The sequence below is a fragment of the Rhinolophus hipposideros genome (assembly GCF_964194185.1).
Source record: "Rhinolophus hipposideros genome assembly, chromosome: 14".
NCBI classification, from domain to species: Eukaryota; Metazoa; Chordata; class Mammalia; order Chiroptera; family Rhinolophidae; genus Rhinolophus; species Rhinolophus hipposideros.
In genome coordinates this window covers 16064587-16081547 of record NC_138060.1, presented here as the reverse complement: position 1 = coordinate 16081547, position 16961 = coordinate 16064587, and the positions used below count along the sequence as shown (strand labels likewise).

The 16961-nt window shown below is 34.0% G+C and overlaps 1 protein-coding gene across 3 annotated transcripts in view; it reads right to left on the bottom strand.

Annotated features, from left to right (window-relative positions):
- The window catches only part of DENND6A (DENN domain containing 6A), a 44193-nt gene that overhangs the window by 7848 nt on the left and 19384 nt on the right, over positions 1–16961 (bottom strand). For 2 of the 3 annotated variants that reach the window (XM_081072942.1, XM_081072943.1), the window contains exons 6-13: positions 16012–16117; positions 15355–15434; positions 14169–14231; positions 13338–13393; positions 7297–7419; positions 6686–6781; positions 4484–4578; positions 25–90 (exon numbers count right to left, since the gene is read on the bottom strand). In XM_081072942.1, coding sequence (XP_080929068.1) covers positions 25–90; positions 4484–4578; positions 6686–6781; positions 7297–7419; positions 13338–13393; positions 14169–14231; positions 15355–15434; positions 16012–16117 — 685 coding nt within the window. The remainder of the gene's footprint in view (positions 1–24; positions 91–4483; positions 4579–6685; positions 6782–7296; positions 7420–13337; positions 13394–14168; positions 14232–15354; positions 15435–16011; positions 16118–16961) is intronic. The other variant, XM_081072944.1, reaches the window with a different exon arrangement.

Here is a 16961-nt window from a genome sequence, read left to right as displayed (position 1 = left end):
TTAAAAATTAATAAAAGTCAATACCAGGTTTAGAATCCAGAGTCTTTAGATTCTTCAATTTTTTCACTTTAACCTGCTTAGGAATTTCACCTGAAGAAAACATCATAAAGAGTCTTATAATTATTCAAATCTCAAAAAGGAAATGAAGAATAAAAACAAAAAATGAATAAAGAAAAGCAAAGAAAAAAAGCAGAAAATAAATTTTTTAAAGAAATTACAAAATTATTCAAATTTCACATATCACAAAACTGGAATTTTATAAGATTAATAGTCTACTGACTATTTATTACTTAGTCAGGGATATTGTACTAACGTATTCTTCTTAACATCAATTAATATTCAAGAGTTTGTTTCTGGTAAATTAAAACTGGATAAAGCAAACACTGGATTATTACAGCATTACAGAAATAATTTGTGTAAACTATATAAAATGGGTACATAGAGGATGTGACTTTAAAGATATTAATGAAAGATATTCATCTTTCATTAATATCTATCATTGCTTAAAATTTTCCCTTTTTGTCATTCAGCTTGTAATGTATTTGTGTCAAATACATAAAACTGAAAATTTATGTGCCAAATATGACTAAAATACCCTTTAAGTGGAATTGAAAGCAACTCCTAAATTAGTATGCAGATGTAGTATTCAAAGGTTCTTTTCTGTCACCTCCCAAAATTCTTTTGCATTGTAGAAACTTACGCTACCACCAGATGGTGATAGTGTATGTCACAACCACAGGGCTGAGTTACAGACGACAGGACTCCGGAGCAGAACTGCTGTGTAGCATATGCAGTGGTTTTAGTCTTGAGGTCAACATTCTTTTGACCTCAAGAGAATCTAAACCACCATTCTAATTGGCAGAAAAATATCCCAAGATACACACTTGAAAGTGTCATAAACACACTAAATTTAACAGACTTTCTCTTTTCCTTTCTCTGTCCTCCACCCCTCCCTTGGTCCTAGGTCTTTTAAATGGTAACTTCACCTGCCTGAAGAGATTTCTCAGAGCCGCAAGAATATTAGTTGGCAAGATATCACAAGAAAAAAAACTGCAGATCGATATCCATCATGGATACAGAGGTAAAAATCCTCAACAAAAATATTAGCAAATTGAATCCAGAAACATAAAAACGGTACATCATGACCAAATGGGATTTATCCAAGGAATGCAAGGTTGGTTTAACATTTAACATCCAAAAATCAATTAATATAACATGTTAACAAAGGATAAAATCACATAATGATCTCTGTAGATACAGAAAAAGTGTTTAACAAAATTCAACACCAATTCATGATAATCACTCTCAACAAACTAGGAACAGAAAGGCACTACCTCAACCTGATAAAGGATGTCTAAGAAAAACCTACAGCTAACATCATAATTAGACATGTATTTTGAAAACTACAAAAACATTGCTGCAAAAATTAAAGATCTGAACAATGGAGAGATATTCCAAGTTTCTGGATTGGAAGACTCAGTATTTTTCAGATGGCAATTCTCCTCCAAATTGATTACATATTCAACACAATACCTATCAAAATCCCAGCTGGCTTTTTGTAGAAATTGACAAAATGATCCTAAAGTTTATATTGAATGCAAAAGACCAAGAATAGCCAAAACAATTTTGAAAAAGAAGAACAAAGTTGAAAGGCTCACATTTCCAGATTTCAAAATTTACTATAAAAGTATAGTAATCAAGACATTGTATTATAAAGATAAGACATATAGATCAATGCAACAGAAATAAGAGTTCAGAAATAAACCTTTGTTTATGGCCAATTGATTTTCCACAAAAATACTAATGTGAAATAAATAGAAAAAGGATAGTGTCTTCAACGAATGGTGCTAGGACAACTAGATATCACCATGCATAAAAGATGATTTTACACCCTTAACCCACAACATACACAAAAAATAACTCAAAGTGGTTCACAGACCTAAGTGTTAAGTACTAACGCAACAAAACTTTTAGAAAAAAACACAGGAGAAAGTCTTTGTGACTCTGAGTTAGGCAATGAGTTAAACATATTTTTGTGGTTACCAGGGGCAAAGCGTATTGGATAAAGGTGGGGGAATTGGATAAAGGCGATTAAAAGGTACAAAGTTTGAGTCATAGGATAAATAAATACTGGGGATGTAATGTACAACATGATGACTGCAGTTAACACAGCTATATGGCACATTTGAAAGTTCTTAAGAGCGTAAGTCCTAAGAATTCTCATGACAAGAAAAAAATTTATTTTTTTCTTTCTTTGAAAAATCTGTATGAGATGACGGATATTAACTAAACTAATTGTGGTAATACTTCCACCATATATGTAAGTCAAGTCATTATGCTGTACACATTAAACTTATACAGTACTGTTTGTCAATTGTATCACAATAAAACTGGAAAAGAAGTAAACACTTGTCCTTCAAAATATACCATTCAGAAAACAAAAAGAGGGCAGCCGGATGGCTCAGTTGGTTAGAGCATGAGCTCTGAACAACAGGGTTGGCAGTTTGATTCCTATAGGGGCCAGTAAGCTGCGCCCTCCACAAATAGACTGAAGACAAAAAGCTGCTGCTGAGCTACTGGCAGGACAGCCGGATGGCTCAGTTGGTTAAAGTGCGAGCCTTTAACAAGGTTGCCGGTTCAATTCCCACATGGGATGGTGGGCTGCACCTCCTGCAACTAAGACTGAAAAAGGCAACTGGACTTGGAGCTGAGCTGCGCCTTCCCCAACTAGATTGAAGGACAACAACTTGGAGCTGATGTGCCCTGGAAAAACACACTGTTCCCCAATATTCCCCAATAAAAAAATTTAAAAAACAAAACAAAAAGAGAAGCCATGTGTTGTGAGAAAATATTTGCAAATCATATACTGAAAACAGCTTTGTGTCCAAAATACATAAAGATCTCTTACAACTAAATAACAAGACAACCTAGTTAAAAATGGGCAAAAGATTCAGATCAACATTTCATCAAAGAAGATAAATGAACAACTAATAATTAGATGAAAAGATGCTCAACATCATTAGTCACTAGGGAAACACAAGTTAAAACTACCATTTCAAACCCACTAAATGGCTACAATGAGAAAGACAGACAATATCAAATGTTGGCAGGAATGTAAAGAATTAGAAACTCTCATATACTGCTGGTAGTAAGAATGTAAAATGGTGGGCTACTCTGAAAAATAGTTTAGCAAAAAATTTCTTAAAAAGTTAGACAGACTTATCAATACATGTTACTTTACCAATGATTTTATGCAAAAATTCCTCTACTTACATCCCCAACATTGAGCCTTTTTCATTGGAAAAAGATGATAAATAATAATTTACTATATTACAATTAATCAAATAGTCTATATTAATAGGCTAAAACCATGAAAGTAAATATCAAGATTAAATTAAGATTAAGAAAATAACTTTTCATATCTTCTCTTAGCGAAGACACTGGTAACTGCCGTGCTCTGAATTATCTTTAATAATCAGACAGGACATAATGAAATGGCAAGAAACCATGACATCTACATAGTGCCATATGTTAGGCACTGTGTTTAATCCTCCTGGCAGACAAATTTGAGGCTTAAGGAAGCTGTACTGCCTCAGATCTGTGTGATCTGGGGGTGAAACCCTTTGCTTTTTCTTCTATGTCATAAGACATCTAAGGATTTCAGTGTAAGATTGAATCTAATATTTGTAAATAATATGATTTAAAATGTTATTCCCTGACTCTAATAATGTTTATGTAGATTAATCTATAGACTAGAAGATATATTATAAAACAATATTAAATGTTTTAAATATACCTGTGTATACCAAAAGAAAAGTCTTTAAAAGTATCACCTCTTAAAGTTATTAAAAAATATTTTTGTTATCTCCAGTCTCAACTATTTCAATGGAAAATTAAGGAACATCCAGTGAAGAATGTCATAGGTACCATTAAATGGCATCCACGTTAACAAAACTTCCAACTTCAGAATTCATTTACTCATTTAAAAAACTTTTTAAACACCCACCACAAGCAAGGTATATATATCTTATTTCCTCAAGGAAAGCACAACGTTTGGACCCCTTCCTTAATCAGTATCAGTACCACAGAAATGTAAATACTTGTTTTGAGATCTGAGAATTTTGTGCCAAGTTGAATTAATTCAAGCTTCTATAAGGTTTTATTCAAGCAGCGTTGGAAATTCCTATTTAATTGGACTATACGTATACAAAAAGTACCTCAAATTTTTGAGGTTTCATTTTCTTATAATTCATTTCATATTTATAACACTGAAAGTACATTTTTTGGTAGGAGGAATGGGTTACACGTGTAAGAACCTTTATATTTTAGTGACAAGTTATGCTCTTCTCCAAAGGCCCTCATTCAGGTTGCCTCAAAGAGGGCTGCCATCAATATAATTAAAAAGTAACCAAAAGATAAAAAGAAAGGGGAAGAAATAAACCTGCTGAGTCATATTACATACTAAAAACAGTTTATACTTTACCTGCTGGTTTAAGGTCTCCTATTCGAATAATGTGTGGCCAGTGCTGAAGCGTTTTTGCAAAAAATGGGTTGGTTACTCCTAATATGACTGAGGGCCTACAACAAAACAAAACAAAACAAAAACAAAGTGAAAAAAAATATGAATGTTCCATCAGTGAAAAATAGTTTATAATTTCTTTTGAGTGAATAATAGATTATATTTTTCTTTAGCCAATGTATTACATAGAAACTACATGCCAGACACCATGTTCATCGCATATAAAGATGAAAAGACATGGTCTTTCTAAAAGCACAAAGGAAAAAGAAGGGTATATATACCCAATGATGCCAGAAATTAGAAGACAGTGAAGGTGGTATAAAATGTACAATAATTACAAAGGACACACTGTGTCTACCAGGGGATTAAAGGAAAGCCTCACTAAAGAGATGACATTTGCACAAAGACATGAAAAATGAACAGGAATTCTTTGCCAAGTGGATAGGGTGGTAAAGGTGGTGCAGGAGAACAAATAGTATGTGCAGAACAATGAAGTGAGATCATGGTCTGTTCGTAGAACTACATATAGTTCAGCATTCCTAGAGCACAAAGCAGGAAGCATGAATAGTCAGAAATGAAAGCAGATGGGCAGATGTGGGTCAGATCATTAAGTACCAAGTTAATAAGCTAAGAAGTTTACATGTTACCTTGTAGACAAGTGAAAACTACTAAAGAATTGAGTGAAGGAATGCCACATGAATGAAAATGTACTTATTAGAAAGGTCATTCTGGGAGAAATTTAGAAGATGCCCTATGAGGAGGGGAAGAGGTTTGGGAAAAACCAACAAGGAAGTATGAAAAAGACTAGAGATTGGGAAGAAAGCTTTGGGAAAAAAATAAATGTTATAAGAGATATTTTAGGATGTTGAATGGACAGAATTTGGTAATACTTGATGTGTACCATACTAAGGAGAAATTTATGATAATTTAGGTTTTTCGGTAACTAAGTGAAAAGTAGTACCATTCTTGAAAATAGTAAGAGGCATGGGATTAGGGAAGAAAAGTAGGAGATAAAAAGAATTCAGTTCGAACATGTTTAATTTCTGGTGGCATTAAGATGTCCAGGTAGCAATGTGGTTTAAAAGCAAACAAACAAAACAAACTTGGATATATAGGTCTAGACCTTGTAAAGATCTTGGTTAGGAAGATAAATTTCAGTCATCTGTATACAGGTGTTAACAGAAGCTGTGGGTACAGGTAAGGTTATACAGAAAGAATTATTGGACTGAAATCAGAACACAACACTGGAGAAGACCAACATCTAAGGGGTTGTCACAGAAAGATAATTCTGCACAGGAGAGTGAGATGCACCACCAGACAGCCATGTGAGAGTGGTATCAAGAGTTAAAATATTTTCAAGGTCAACAGCTTAAACAGTACAAGAAAGGGAAAGCAGGAAAAATGAGACAATAATGTACCCACTGAGTCAGGCAGTGAAAAGGGTCTTGCTGATTTCGGCAAGAATAACTTCAGTGGAGATGAATAAATCAGAGCAGTAGGGCAAGAGCCAAAATGGAGAGTGTAAGGTCTTTTTTCCCCTTTTAGAGACTGGGAAGAAATTGCATGTTTATATACTGATTCGAAGAAGAGAAAGAAGGAAAAAGGAAGTTACAGAGCAAGAAGAGATAACTGATGCTGTAAGAGGTCCTGAAGTAAGGAAAGAAGATAGAACTGAAAGTACAGTTGGGTGGCTATTATTTACTAGCTTCCACTAATAAATAAAATCATTCAAAGAAAATAAGATATTGACTCTTGAAATGTGAACCTGCAGCTCCTCAAACTTTCCCTCAAAAAATCAATCTGCCAAGAAGTTCAAAATTTAAACTTTTAAATTATTACCAAAAATAATTCTACATATCGTGTTCCCCTGAAAATAAGACCTAGCCAGACAATCAGCTCTCATGCATCTTTTGGAGCAAAAATGAATATAAGACCCGGTCTTATTTTACTATAAGACCGGGTAAACTAAGACTGGGTCTTATATAATATAATATATAGATACTATATAAATAATATAACATAAGACCAAGTCTTATATTCGTTTTTGCTCCAAAACACACAATAGAGCTGATTGTCTGGCTAGGTCTTATTTTTGGGGAAACACAAACACGGTAATTTGGTTATACAGGTAATACTTGGTTAATAAAAGTTATTTTGTTTACTCACGGGGCTTGAGTACGGGTAGTATATTCTTTGAATTCACTATCATGAATAGTGAAATAAGGTCGGAAGTCACTGAAGTACTTCAGTGGAGAAATACAGCTGTGGAGCAAGAAGAACATGTAAAACAAATGACACAGAAACTAAAGGCCCTACTCAATAACATCTACACATACAGCATACCCCCAATGGGATAATTTGTCTTTTTTAATAAATGGTTAACTAATTTCAGGAAACTAGAAAGCAAATGGAAATGCATAATATGGAATGGCATATTGAAAGAACACTGGACTTGGGGCAGAAGATGGGGTGAAATTCTGATTCTATCATTCACTAGTCATATGCCTTTTACTAGATAGACACTGACCATTCACGCAACTAACATTTACCAGGGGACAACTTCGTTTAAGTGAATGAACATGCCTGTTGCTCGGAAAAACAAGAACATGGTTCCAGCCCTCATGGATCCTGAATTAATTTTCTCATACACAAAATGGTGCTATAATAAGCACTACCATCTTACAGAGTTGTTGTGTGGAGCAATACAACGAGTGTACAAACATACCACAGATGGGAAAGTGCTGCAACTCTCACCAGCAGGAACCAATTATACTCACTTAACAAGTGCCAATACAGTCTCTGAAGACTCCGATGGTGATGGTGCCATGACGACAAGGGGCTCCCCCAACAACACCAGCTCCCAAAGCATCTGACTATGGAAGAAAACTGGACAGAAACACCTGAAAGGTATTTACACCGTAATAAGATTGTTGTTTATCCAATCTGTTTCTTAAGTTCCTATATAATCATTCTAAAAACTTCACTTTGATAGAAATTCTTCCAGCTATGTGTACCTTGATCTGATATACAAATTCACTTATAATATGGGGATGCATATAAATAAAAGTTCCTTTTATCCACATAAAAATATATCTCAATTTCACTCATCCAATTTTTACAAAATTAAATGCAGTATATTGACACAGAGTGGCTGACAAACAATAAATGCATATAAAATAATTATTAAATTGTTGTATTATATGGTAGATCCATCTTTATCAATATTGCTGTTACATTTGAATTTCTATTCTAAATATTTTGAAGGAAACAAGAAAAATTAATTTTCCAAAAGATGTTTATTAGATACACTTAGCTTAAAAGCAAATGCCTTCCATATTAAAGAAGGATGAAAACAAATCACAAGGGGGAGTTCTAATGCCAAACAACAGAATGATTTGGTGGGTAGATCCTCCCCCTACAGACATGCAGCATATTTTTACAGCAGCCCTGGAATTGGGTGGAAGCCTATCAGGATATAACTCTGGTATACTACTCAGCCTCCGATATTTGGTAACTTATTTATTTAATAATTCCTCCTGGTAGGGTAACAATTTTTTGTAGTATATTATAGAAAAAAATACTTATGTATTTATAAAAATCATAACCAATCTACCTAGTTGAAAACACAGATACACACAAAAAGAAAAAGAAAAGGAAAAAACATAACGTTTAAGCGCAAGAATACACAACAAATTGGTGAGATGAAAGTTAGGAAAAGTTAATTTTAACTATTCAAAGGCAAGAAGACAAATGTGAAGTAAAAAAATAAACCAATAAATAGTTCAAGGATAAGGCAAAGGAGCGCTTCCTCCTCTTTCCTTCCTAAACAATTCAATCCTAAAGCAGAACACAATGCATGATAGGCATCTCTGCAAGGAGGGAAAGAGAGCCACGTTAGCCCAGGAAGGGGTGTCAGGGTTTGTGCAAGATAAAGTAGACATCCATGTGGAAGGGTGGCTTGCTATGGGGCTGTTTGAACCCAAATGTGGTAAGAAAGGTATACATACTCATACGTGGAGATGATCTGGTTTGGGGATACAGAGCCCAGGAAGTGTGATAGTCATGAAGGGGCAGTGTGGTGTGACATGGCACAGCCAGAGTTAGGAGATTGTCCGTGGTGGGGTTAGAGCAAGGGAATGAGGGTATCCACATAGAGAGGTGGCCTGGATAAGTAGATAAATGGCTACCAGTGGCTGAGGAAATAGGGAATGGGGAGTATCTGCTAATGGGTACAGCGTTACTTTTTAAAGTGATGAAAATGTCCTGGAACTAGCAGTGATGGTTGCACAATTTTGTGAATATATTAAAAACCACTGAACTGTATACTTTAAAAGAGTGAATATTATGGTATGTGAATTATATATCAATTTTTTAATTAAAAACAAAACCGAAAAAAGCCTGGAACAGCTTACACCAGAATGCAAGAAAGTGTTTAAAGAATGAAAAGAATATGTCAAAAAACAGGCCAGCTTGAAGTGGATTCTCACTGGCCAAATTGGGGATAATCTGAAGATCAAAACAGATGACAATAATGGATTTTAATAATCTGTTCAATAAAATAGGAAACTAACAGTCCATTCAGACACACATAAATAGTGTTGATATTTTAAAATATTTCTACAAATTCACTGACACTCCTTTTAAAACATGGAGCCTAATTCTCTCCCTCTTGGTGTGGGCTAGATTAGTGGCTGACATGTAATAAAGAGGGTAAGTGACAATGTACAATTTGAATATTAGGTCATAAAAGTCATTCTAACTTCAGCCTTCTTTCAGATCACCTGCTGGTAATGTTAGAACATTCTAGCAGCCCTATGTAGAGGTCCACGTGTCTAGGAATGAGGCGTCCTGCCAATAGCCACAAGGAACTGTGACCTCCAGCCAATAGCCAAGTAAGCAAGCCCTCTAGAGAAGTAGACCCCAGCTCCAGTCAAGATCCTCCAATCCCACTTGTCCAACTGACTAAAACCTCAGCTGACAACTTGACTGCAATCCCGTAAGAGATCCAGAGCTACAACTATCCAGCTAGGAAGTTCCCAGATCCTAACCCTCCAAAACTGTCAAATAATGTTTGTTCTTTCGAGCCTCTAAGTTTTGGGGCAATTTATTACACAGCAATAAATAACTAATAGACATACCTCCCCACAAAATACTGAATTACAAAAGTAAAAAGAACTTATCAATGGAGAAGCTTGGAGAACACCATTTTAACCGAGTGATCAAAGGGAACACTTTCAGTACCAAGGCACACCAAACTTGATTCCTACCTCCTTACTAAAGAGGCAGAGCCTGAATGAATCTAGTCATGAGTAAATCCTAGATAAACCTAAACTGAGGGATTTTCTGCAAAATAACTGTCCTCTAATCCACGAGAATGTCAGGGTCATGAAAGTGAAAGGAAGATTGAGGAGCTAGTTATTCCAGACTAAAGGAGAGAGACTAGAGAGACATGGTAACTAAATTAACAGATGATTCTCAACTAAGTATTATGGTAACAACTGGTGACATTTGAATGTGGTCTTAGTATTGGTAGTATTAATTTATCAATGTTAATTTTCCAATTTTGATGGCTGCATTGTATTCTGATTTGTAGGAAATAAACACTAACGTATTCAGGGATGATGGGCATTTGTTTTCCAACTTATTAATACTATCAAATGATTCAGGGAAAAAGTTTTTTGGACTGTACTTACCACTTACCACAGAGTGTAGTGTGTGTGTGTGTGTATGTGTGTGTGTGTGTGTGTGTGTGTGAATCTTTCCAGAAAGATACAGCATGTTATAATCTTTTAAAAGTTAAAAGAAACTAACATGTATCAAAGAGCATCAAACACATTTTATATGGTGATAAGCTTGCTTAGTCTTTGAAACACAGGAACAGCCATAACTGTTGTCTATTCTGCCAATGGGGTAAAAAGGCAAAATCACTTTACTATGGGATGGGGTCGGGGAATGGGAACACAGCAACACTTAACTTACATGCTTCTTGCTGTGCAAAGAACCAACAGCAAGTATCCTGAGGTAAAATGTCCTTGATTGTAGGCAAGAGAACATCAGTTTATTTCCACATAAAACTATCCTTCAGTTCCAAGCCCAACTTGGAAACTACATGAGAAGACTATTTCTATGATCAAGAGAGAGCTAAACCCAAAGGCATGAAAGGAGGGAAACAGGCCCCTACCCTCAACTGTATCTCTGCCACTCAACTTCAAGTATCTTTCCAGGTCTCTGTCCTTTGCTTGCAAGCTCAGTCTTGATATAAAAATATCACCTTCACTATGACTGATAAACATTTAAACTCTTATTCACTCTAATAAATGTAAAATGTAAGCTCTACACACAAAAAATAAAGTGTTGTCATGGATAAAGTATTAATACGATCGTCAGATATTAAATGCTTGGCACAGTACTATCTCTGTCTGAGGTTATTATTCTTCAAGGTTTGGTTTTCTCATCTCTTGAGCAACAAAAATTAAAAAACAACAAACTGGGGCCGGCCCGGTGGCTCAGGCGGTTAGAGCTCTATGTTCCTAACTCTGAAGGCTGCCGGTTCGATTCCCACATGGGTCAGTGGGCTCTCAACCACAAGGTTGCCAGTTTGATTCCTCGAATCCCGCAAGGGATGGTGGGCTGCACCCTCTGCAACTAGCAATGGCAACTGGACCTGGAGCTGAGCTGTGCCCTCCACAACTAAGACTGAAAGGACAACAACTTGACTTGGAAAAAAGTCCTGGAAGTACACACTGTTCCCCAATAAAGCCCTGTTCCCCTTACACAATAAAATCTTTTAAAAAATAAATAAAATAAATAATAAAAAAAACTAACTAACTTGTCCTACTTTAAAAACAATAACATATAATTCACATTCAGGAGAAAAGACACATACTAATCAAAGTTATTAGTGATAGAATTAATTAATTACTACAAAAGTAACAATAATTGATAACAAACAAAAAAGCACTTGTACCCAGTAGTTCAAAAGCAAATGTCTGGTTACCAAATTCTATATTAACTTCTGCCAATTCTTTAGTTTATTCCTTAATAAATGATGCATCAAAACTATAAATAGTATGTATTCCTATTAGTGTATGTTCCCTGTGATATTTATTTATTATTTGGGGGACACTTCCCCTTTTCATTCCAAGAATGCTACATTTAATTTTTTAAGGAAAATTAATTTGTTTTTAAGATTTATAATTTACATACAGTAAAATTCATACTTACCAAAGATAAAGAACAGTTCCATAACCCAAAAAATTCCCTCATCCCCTTTGTAGTCCATTTCCCTTCCCTACTCCCAGACAACCACTGATCTCTGTCCCTATAGTTTTGCTTTTCAAGAATATTATATGAATGGAATCATTCAGTAAGTAGCTCTTTAAAATTTGGCTCCTTTCACTAAAACATAATGCTTCTGAAAGTCATCTAAGTTGTTATCATGAACTATATCAGTAGTTCATTCTTTTTTTTAATTGCTGAAAAGTATTCCATGCACATGCATATATCTCATTTTTGTTAATCCATTTGCCAGTTGATGGACATTTGCATCTATCATTAGGTTGGTATATAAAGCCTCTATAAATATTTGTATACAGGTCTTTGTGTAGATACATGTTTTCATTTTTATTGGGTAAATACCTAGAAGTGAATTACTGGGCTGTGCTAGGACCAAGTATATAAAACAAATCTAGCATATAGAATTAATCAATCATTGAAGCATTCCATGCACTTTAAAGGTCACACACACACACGCCACACACACAAAAACAAACCAAAAACCCATTCTAAATCTTTCATGTGATTCCTGAATACATGTATTATTAGTAATTAGTAATTGCTCATTCATACCATGTTTCCCCGAAAATAAGACCTAGCCGGACCATCAGCTCTAATGAGTCTTTTGGAGCAAAAATTAAGACAAGACTCAGTATTATATTATTATTATATATTATATTGTATTATATTGTATTATATTGTATTATATTGTATTATATTATATTATATTATATTATATTATATTATATTATATTATATTAATTATATTATATTATACCCGGTATTATATAAGTCCGGGTCTTATATTAAAATAAGACCGGGTCGTCTATTAATTTTTGCTCCAAAAGATGCATTAGAGCTGATGGTCCAGCTAGGTCTTATTTTTGGGGAAACACGGTAGCAGTGGTTTCTCAAGCTGGGCTACACATCAGAACCACACAGGAGCTGGAACTTGGGCACCAATCCAAAGATTCTTATTTAGCTGATCTGTGTAAGGCACAAACATTGGTAACTTTTTTCTTACTCTTTTTTAAGTGCTATATTATCTGTCTTATTTTGCATTTTAAAAAGTTTCAAACACACAGAAAAATAAAGACAACAGTGTTAAGAACTCCTTTATACCTATCATCTAGCATTAACAATATTTTGCCATTTTTACTTCATTTACTTTTTCTTACTGAAGTACTTTAAAACAAAACACAAGCTTCATGACATTTCATCTCAAAATACTTTAAAATGCATCTCTAAAAAAATAAGTGCATTTTCTTACAATTATTATGATTATTACAATACCATCCTCACAGAAAACCAAACAAAAAATAATTTGTTTCTACCATGTAATATACAATCCATATCCAAATTTCCCTGTCAAAGTTAGTATCATGTAATCAGGGATGAACCATTGATTTTAACATGTGAAACATAATGACTATTTTCTTCCAGTTTTTTCCACATTTCATTCATAAAGAACATTCATTTTTCTGAAGGAAATTAGCATCACACAGCAAAAGAGAAAAGGCAATTGAAATTTTTTACTCTTTACCTGAAAAGATCCACCTCATGAACAGTAGGTAAAATAACAGATATATGTGTGTCCGCCTAAAACATAGAAAAGAAAAACTAGAGATGTCATTAAAATTTACAGAAACTGATTTTTAAAATATGCCTACTTATCTTAAGATCAATAAGCCATATTGCTCTATCTTTTAAAATTCTTTTCTTCCAGAAACCACAAAGAGAGTGGGTCTTACCAATCTCCCTTAACACAGCAGCAGGTCGAGGATAACACAGATTCCATGAATAAAGTATTAATCCAATAGTCAGATGTTAGATTAATTCACAACTATGAAATACTACCATAATATTGGTTGATATATATAACAGGAAAAATTAGCTTTCCTATTGCTCTCCATTTTTATTCAATGCAAAAAGAACAATGAAAATGTTAATAAAACATTTCAAATGATAAATTCAATCCCACCTATGAATAGATGTAGCTTTGGGAAAAATGAAAGGCAATCATAACTACAGAATCCTTTTGACTAAGTTTCCTAAAAACAGAGGTCTGCTGACCACTCTAAAAGTTTTGTTAGAATTAAACTTTGTTGAAAAAAATATTTACTTTCCCCCGACCTCACAATTACAGCATAAATTCTGAGTTCTCGACAGTACCTACCAGAGAAAAGAACAAGGGGAAAAAAAAATCTGAGAACCATCAGGAAGTTTATCATCAATTCATTAAAAACTCATTTAATAGGATATTTCAGTAATATTCAGAAATATATCGTAAGTCCAAGAAACTGCATTTACTAGTTTAAAAATTCTGTTAAAGAGACTATATGTGCTGGATTATTCTACTACAGTATAACACTACCTGCTGAGTTAACTGCGCTATTTGAGTTGTCCCAGGCTTATCATGACATGTGGGAATTCGTACCTTAAAAAGAAAAAGAAGAAATTAACTTTGGCTACAAAAGAATGCCATTTCTATAATTTCCCAATCCCAACACAATGAGGGATCAGAAGCGCTCTATCCTGCCAATAAAAAGGTACACTTAGCAATGCCTAAAAAGCCACAAAAACAAAGTGTTTATCTCAGATTAAAATACTAAAGTCATATTTATTTTCAGTCACAGCAGAAGGTAAGTGAACCAAGGTCTCCATATTCCCATACACACAGAAATCACTAACCCAATGAGAAGTACATGTGCTGAAAAACAGAAAAAGGACATCAACTTCATACCGCTTCCTGTTTATTGTTCCAATCTTTGCTTCATTAATGTACACACACCCAAACACACCCTCTCAAGCTTGCCAAACTATGGGATAAATCTCACAGGAAGCCATGAGAACTCTGAACCAAGAGCTATGAGCACTACTTTTGATGATTTCCCTGGGGGAAAAAAAAAAACCACAGAAAACACAGCTCTTACAGAAATGAGCACATCTAAAGAGAGAGCATTGCCAAACATAAGTCCAACTTGAAAATGAATTACGTAATTTTACTAACCATTGTCACCCCAGTAAATTAAAAAAAGAAAACGAATTGCAAAAGCACTTATAGAGCACATTCATACAAAACCTGAGCGCAAAATGCTAATTCATTTTTAAAAAATGAAAGAAAGAAAACTTACAGAGAACAATACCCTAGGATGGACATGTATGGTATGACATTACATGTTAAGATCACTAAGACTAAGAACCAATGGCTTTCCTAATTTCTTTTAATTTTTAGTAATTCATATTCGATTCTACAAGTACCACCCATCTCTGGAGGGCCATGGACTAGCAGAATTCTAGGTGGCATTTACATTCACATATATAAGAATGACCCCCTTATGCAAACTCTACAAGATAAAACAGATTGATAGCCCCTGGAGTTGTATAACTAATGGTTCTGTGCAGCAGGATGAATTTTGGTATTTCTGTAACTCATCCTATCAAAGAAAAACAAGTAAAAGCAATAACAGGACTGAATGTTATTAGGAAGCTAAAAAGTGAAATTCACGTGTGAACTTCTTAAAGACCTTTTAAAAATCAAATTAAATATAAGCTATTACCTTCATTACCACCCCCGTAATAGGCAGGTATAATGTTTTCCCTGGCACTGGGGCAGGCCATCGATCAACATCATTACAAGCTGAAAAACATAATAAAGTATTTCCTTAGTATAAGTGGAAATATTAAAATATGAAAAATGGAACATTAGAAATTAGAACTCTATTTTCTATAGAGCAAGAAAAATATAGTGGGAAGGATGGAAGATAAAAGTAGTGAAAATATCTTATATTCCACCAGAAATATGCCTATGTTCTAGGATATAAATTGGTTAATAAAAATTTTTAAAGAAACAAAATAAAAGGATAAAAAGCGAGTTTTCCTATTCATTTACTACTGCTAAAATTAGCTATAAAAGCATACCATCTGGCAGAGGTCCTCTCTCTGTATCAAGTGGTATCAGAACTATCAACTCAATATTTCTATTATCATCCTAATAAATAGGCATCATCTATATTGTAAAAACAGATAAAAAGATACAGTATTTGGTATGTCTAGGTAAAGATACCAGAAGAATAGTTTTACATTTCTCCCCCACCATACAGCCTTAAAATTCTTAACTAATTTTTCAGATCAACTTCATTTTTATCAGATCATTTCCAGTAAAATTGTTAAAACTCTTTCATAAAGGTAACTAACTCACATAGTGTTTAACTCACCTGCTTCCAGATAAGGTTCGTTCTTTTCAAAATACTCTGGTGCTATCTGTTTGAGTACAGTGTGAAAAAAATGAATATAAGGTAGTTTGCTGATCAAAACCAAAGACTGGAAGGAAAAAAAGAAACAATTTTTTAAATTTCCTAATGATTATAATTTAAGCTTGTCATTTCTTACATAATCAATTACTAACAAGCTAAATTCAGCAACAACAAAAAAAATGTGGCTTTTGAAATAAAAAGGCTTTTATGGTGGATGATTAAAAGGAAACAAAACTACAGTTGCAAAATAGAGAAAGTTTAACCTTATTACTACACTTTAATAGCATAAAAGCACATTCACAGATTTTCCTGCTTTTCAGGAAAAAGAATTTCCTATAAACAGACCAATGGATCATTTCCCAAAGCCTACTTACTACCGTCGTTAGCAAAGCAGTATCAGGAATTAACTAGATGAGCTCCTCCTAATAAAGAAAGAGCAAATTGTGACACTTTTTCAAACTAAGATCTATGACTATTATATTTTAGAGTTCAGTGGTCATAGTCACGTGCTTATTAAAAATGGTGACTTTACAGTTTGATCACTTCAGATAGAGAGTAGGCTAATTTTCTTAAAATCGTTTTTTTTTTTAAACTACTTTTAACCTTTCTATCAAACATCAATTATTGGTCAAGGCACATTCTGGTTACAAAAGGTAAAGGAGGGTCCCTGTTAGCTGGGACCCTGTTAGAACTAATTTTTTTTAAGAAAGTGAAAGGCTGTACATTTAGAGTTAAAACAGTAATGACTAAGATGTTGCTAAAATATATTTACTAACACTTCAGAAAGATACTGCAGCCTTTAATTAATTGTAACTATATTACAATCTGTTTATTCTTTCCCTTATTCTAAAATGTAAAAATTAAGCAGAGTCTTCTACTTTTGACAGTTTCATAAATAACTGTAACTTACT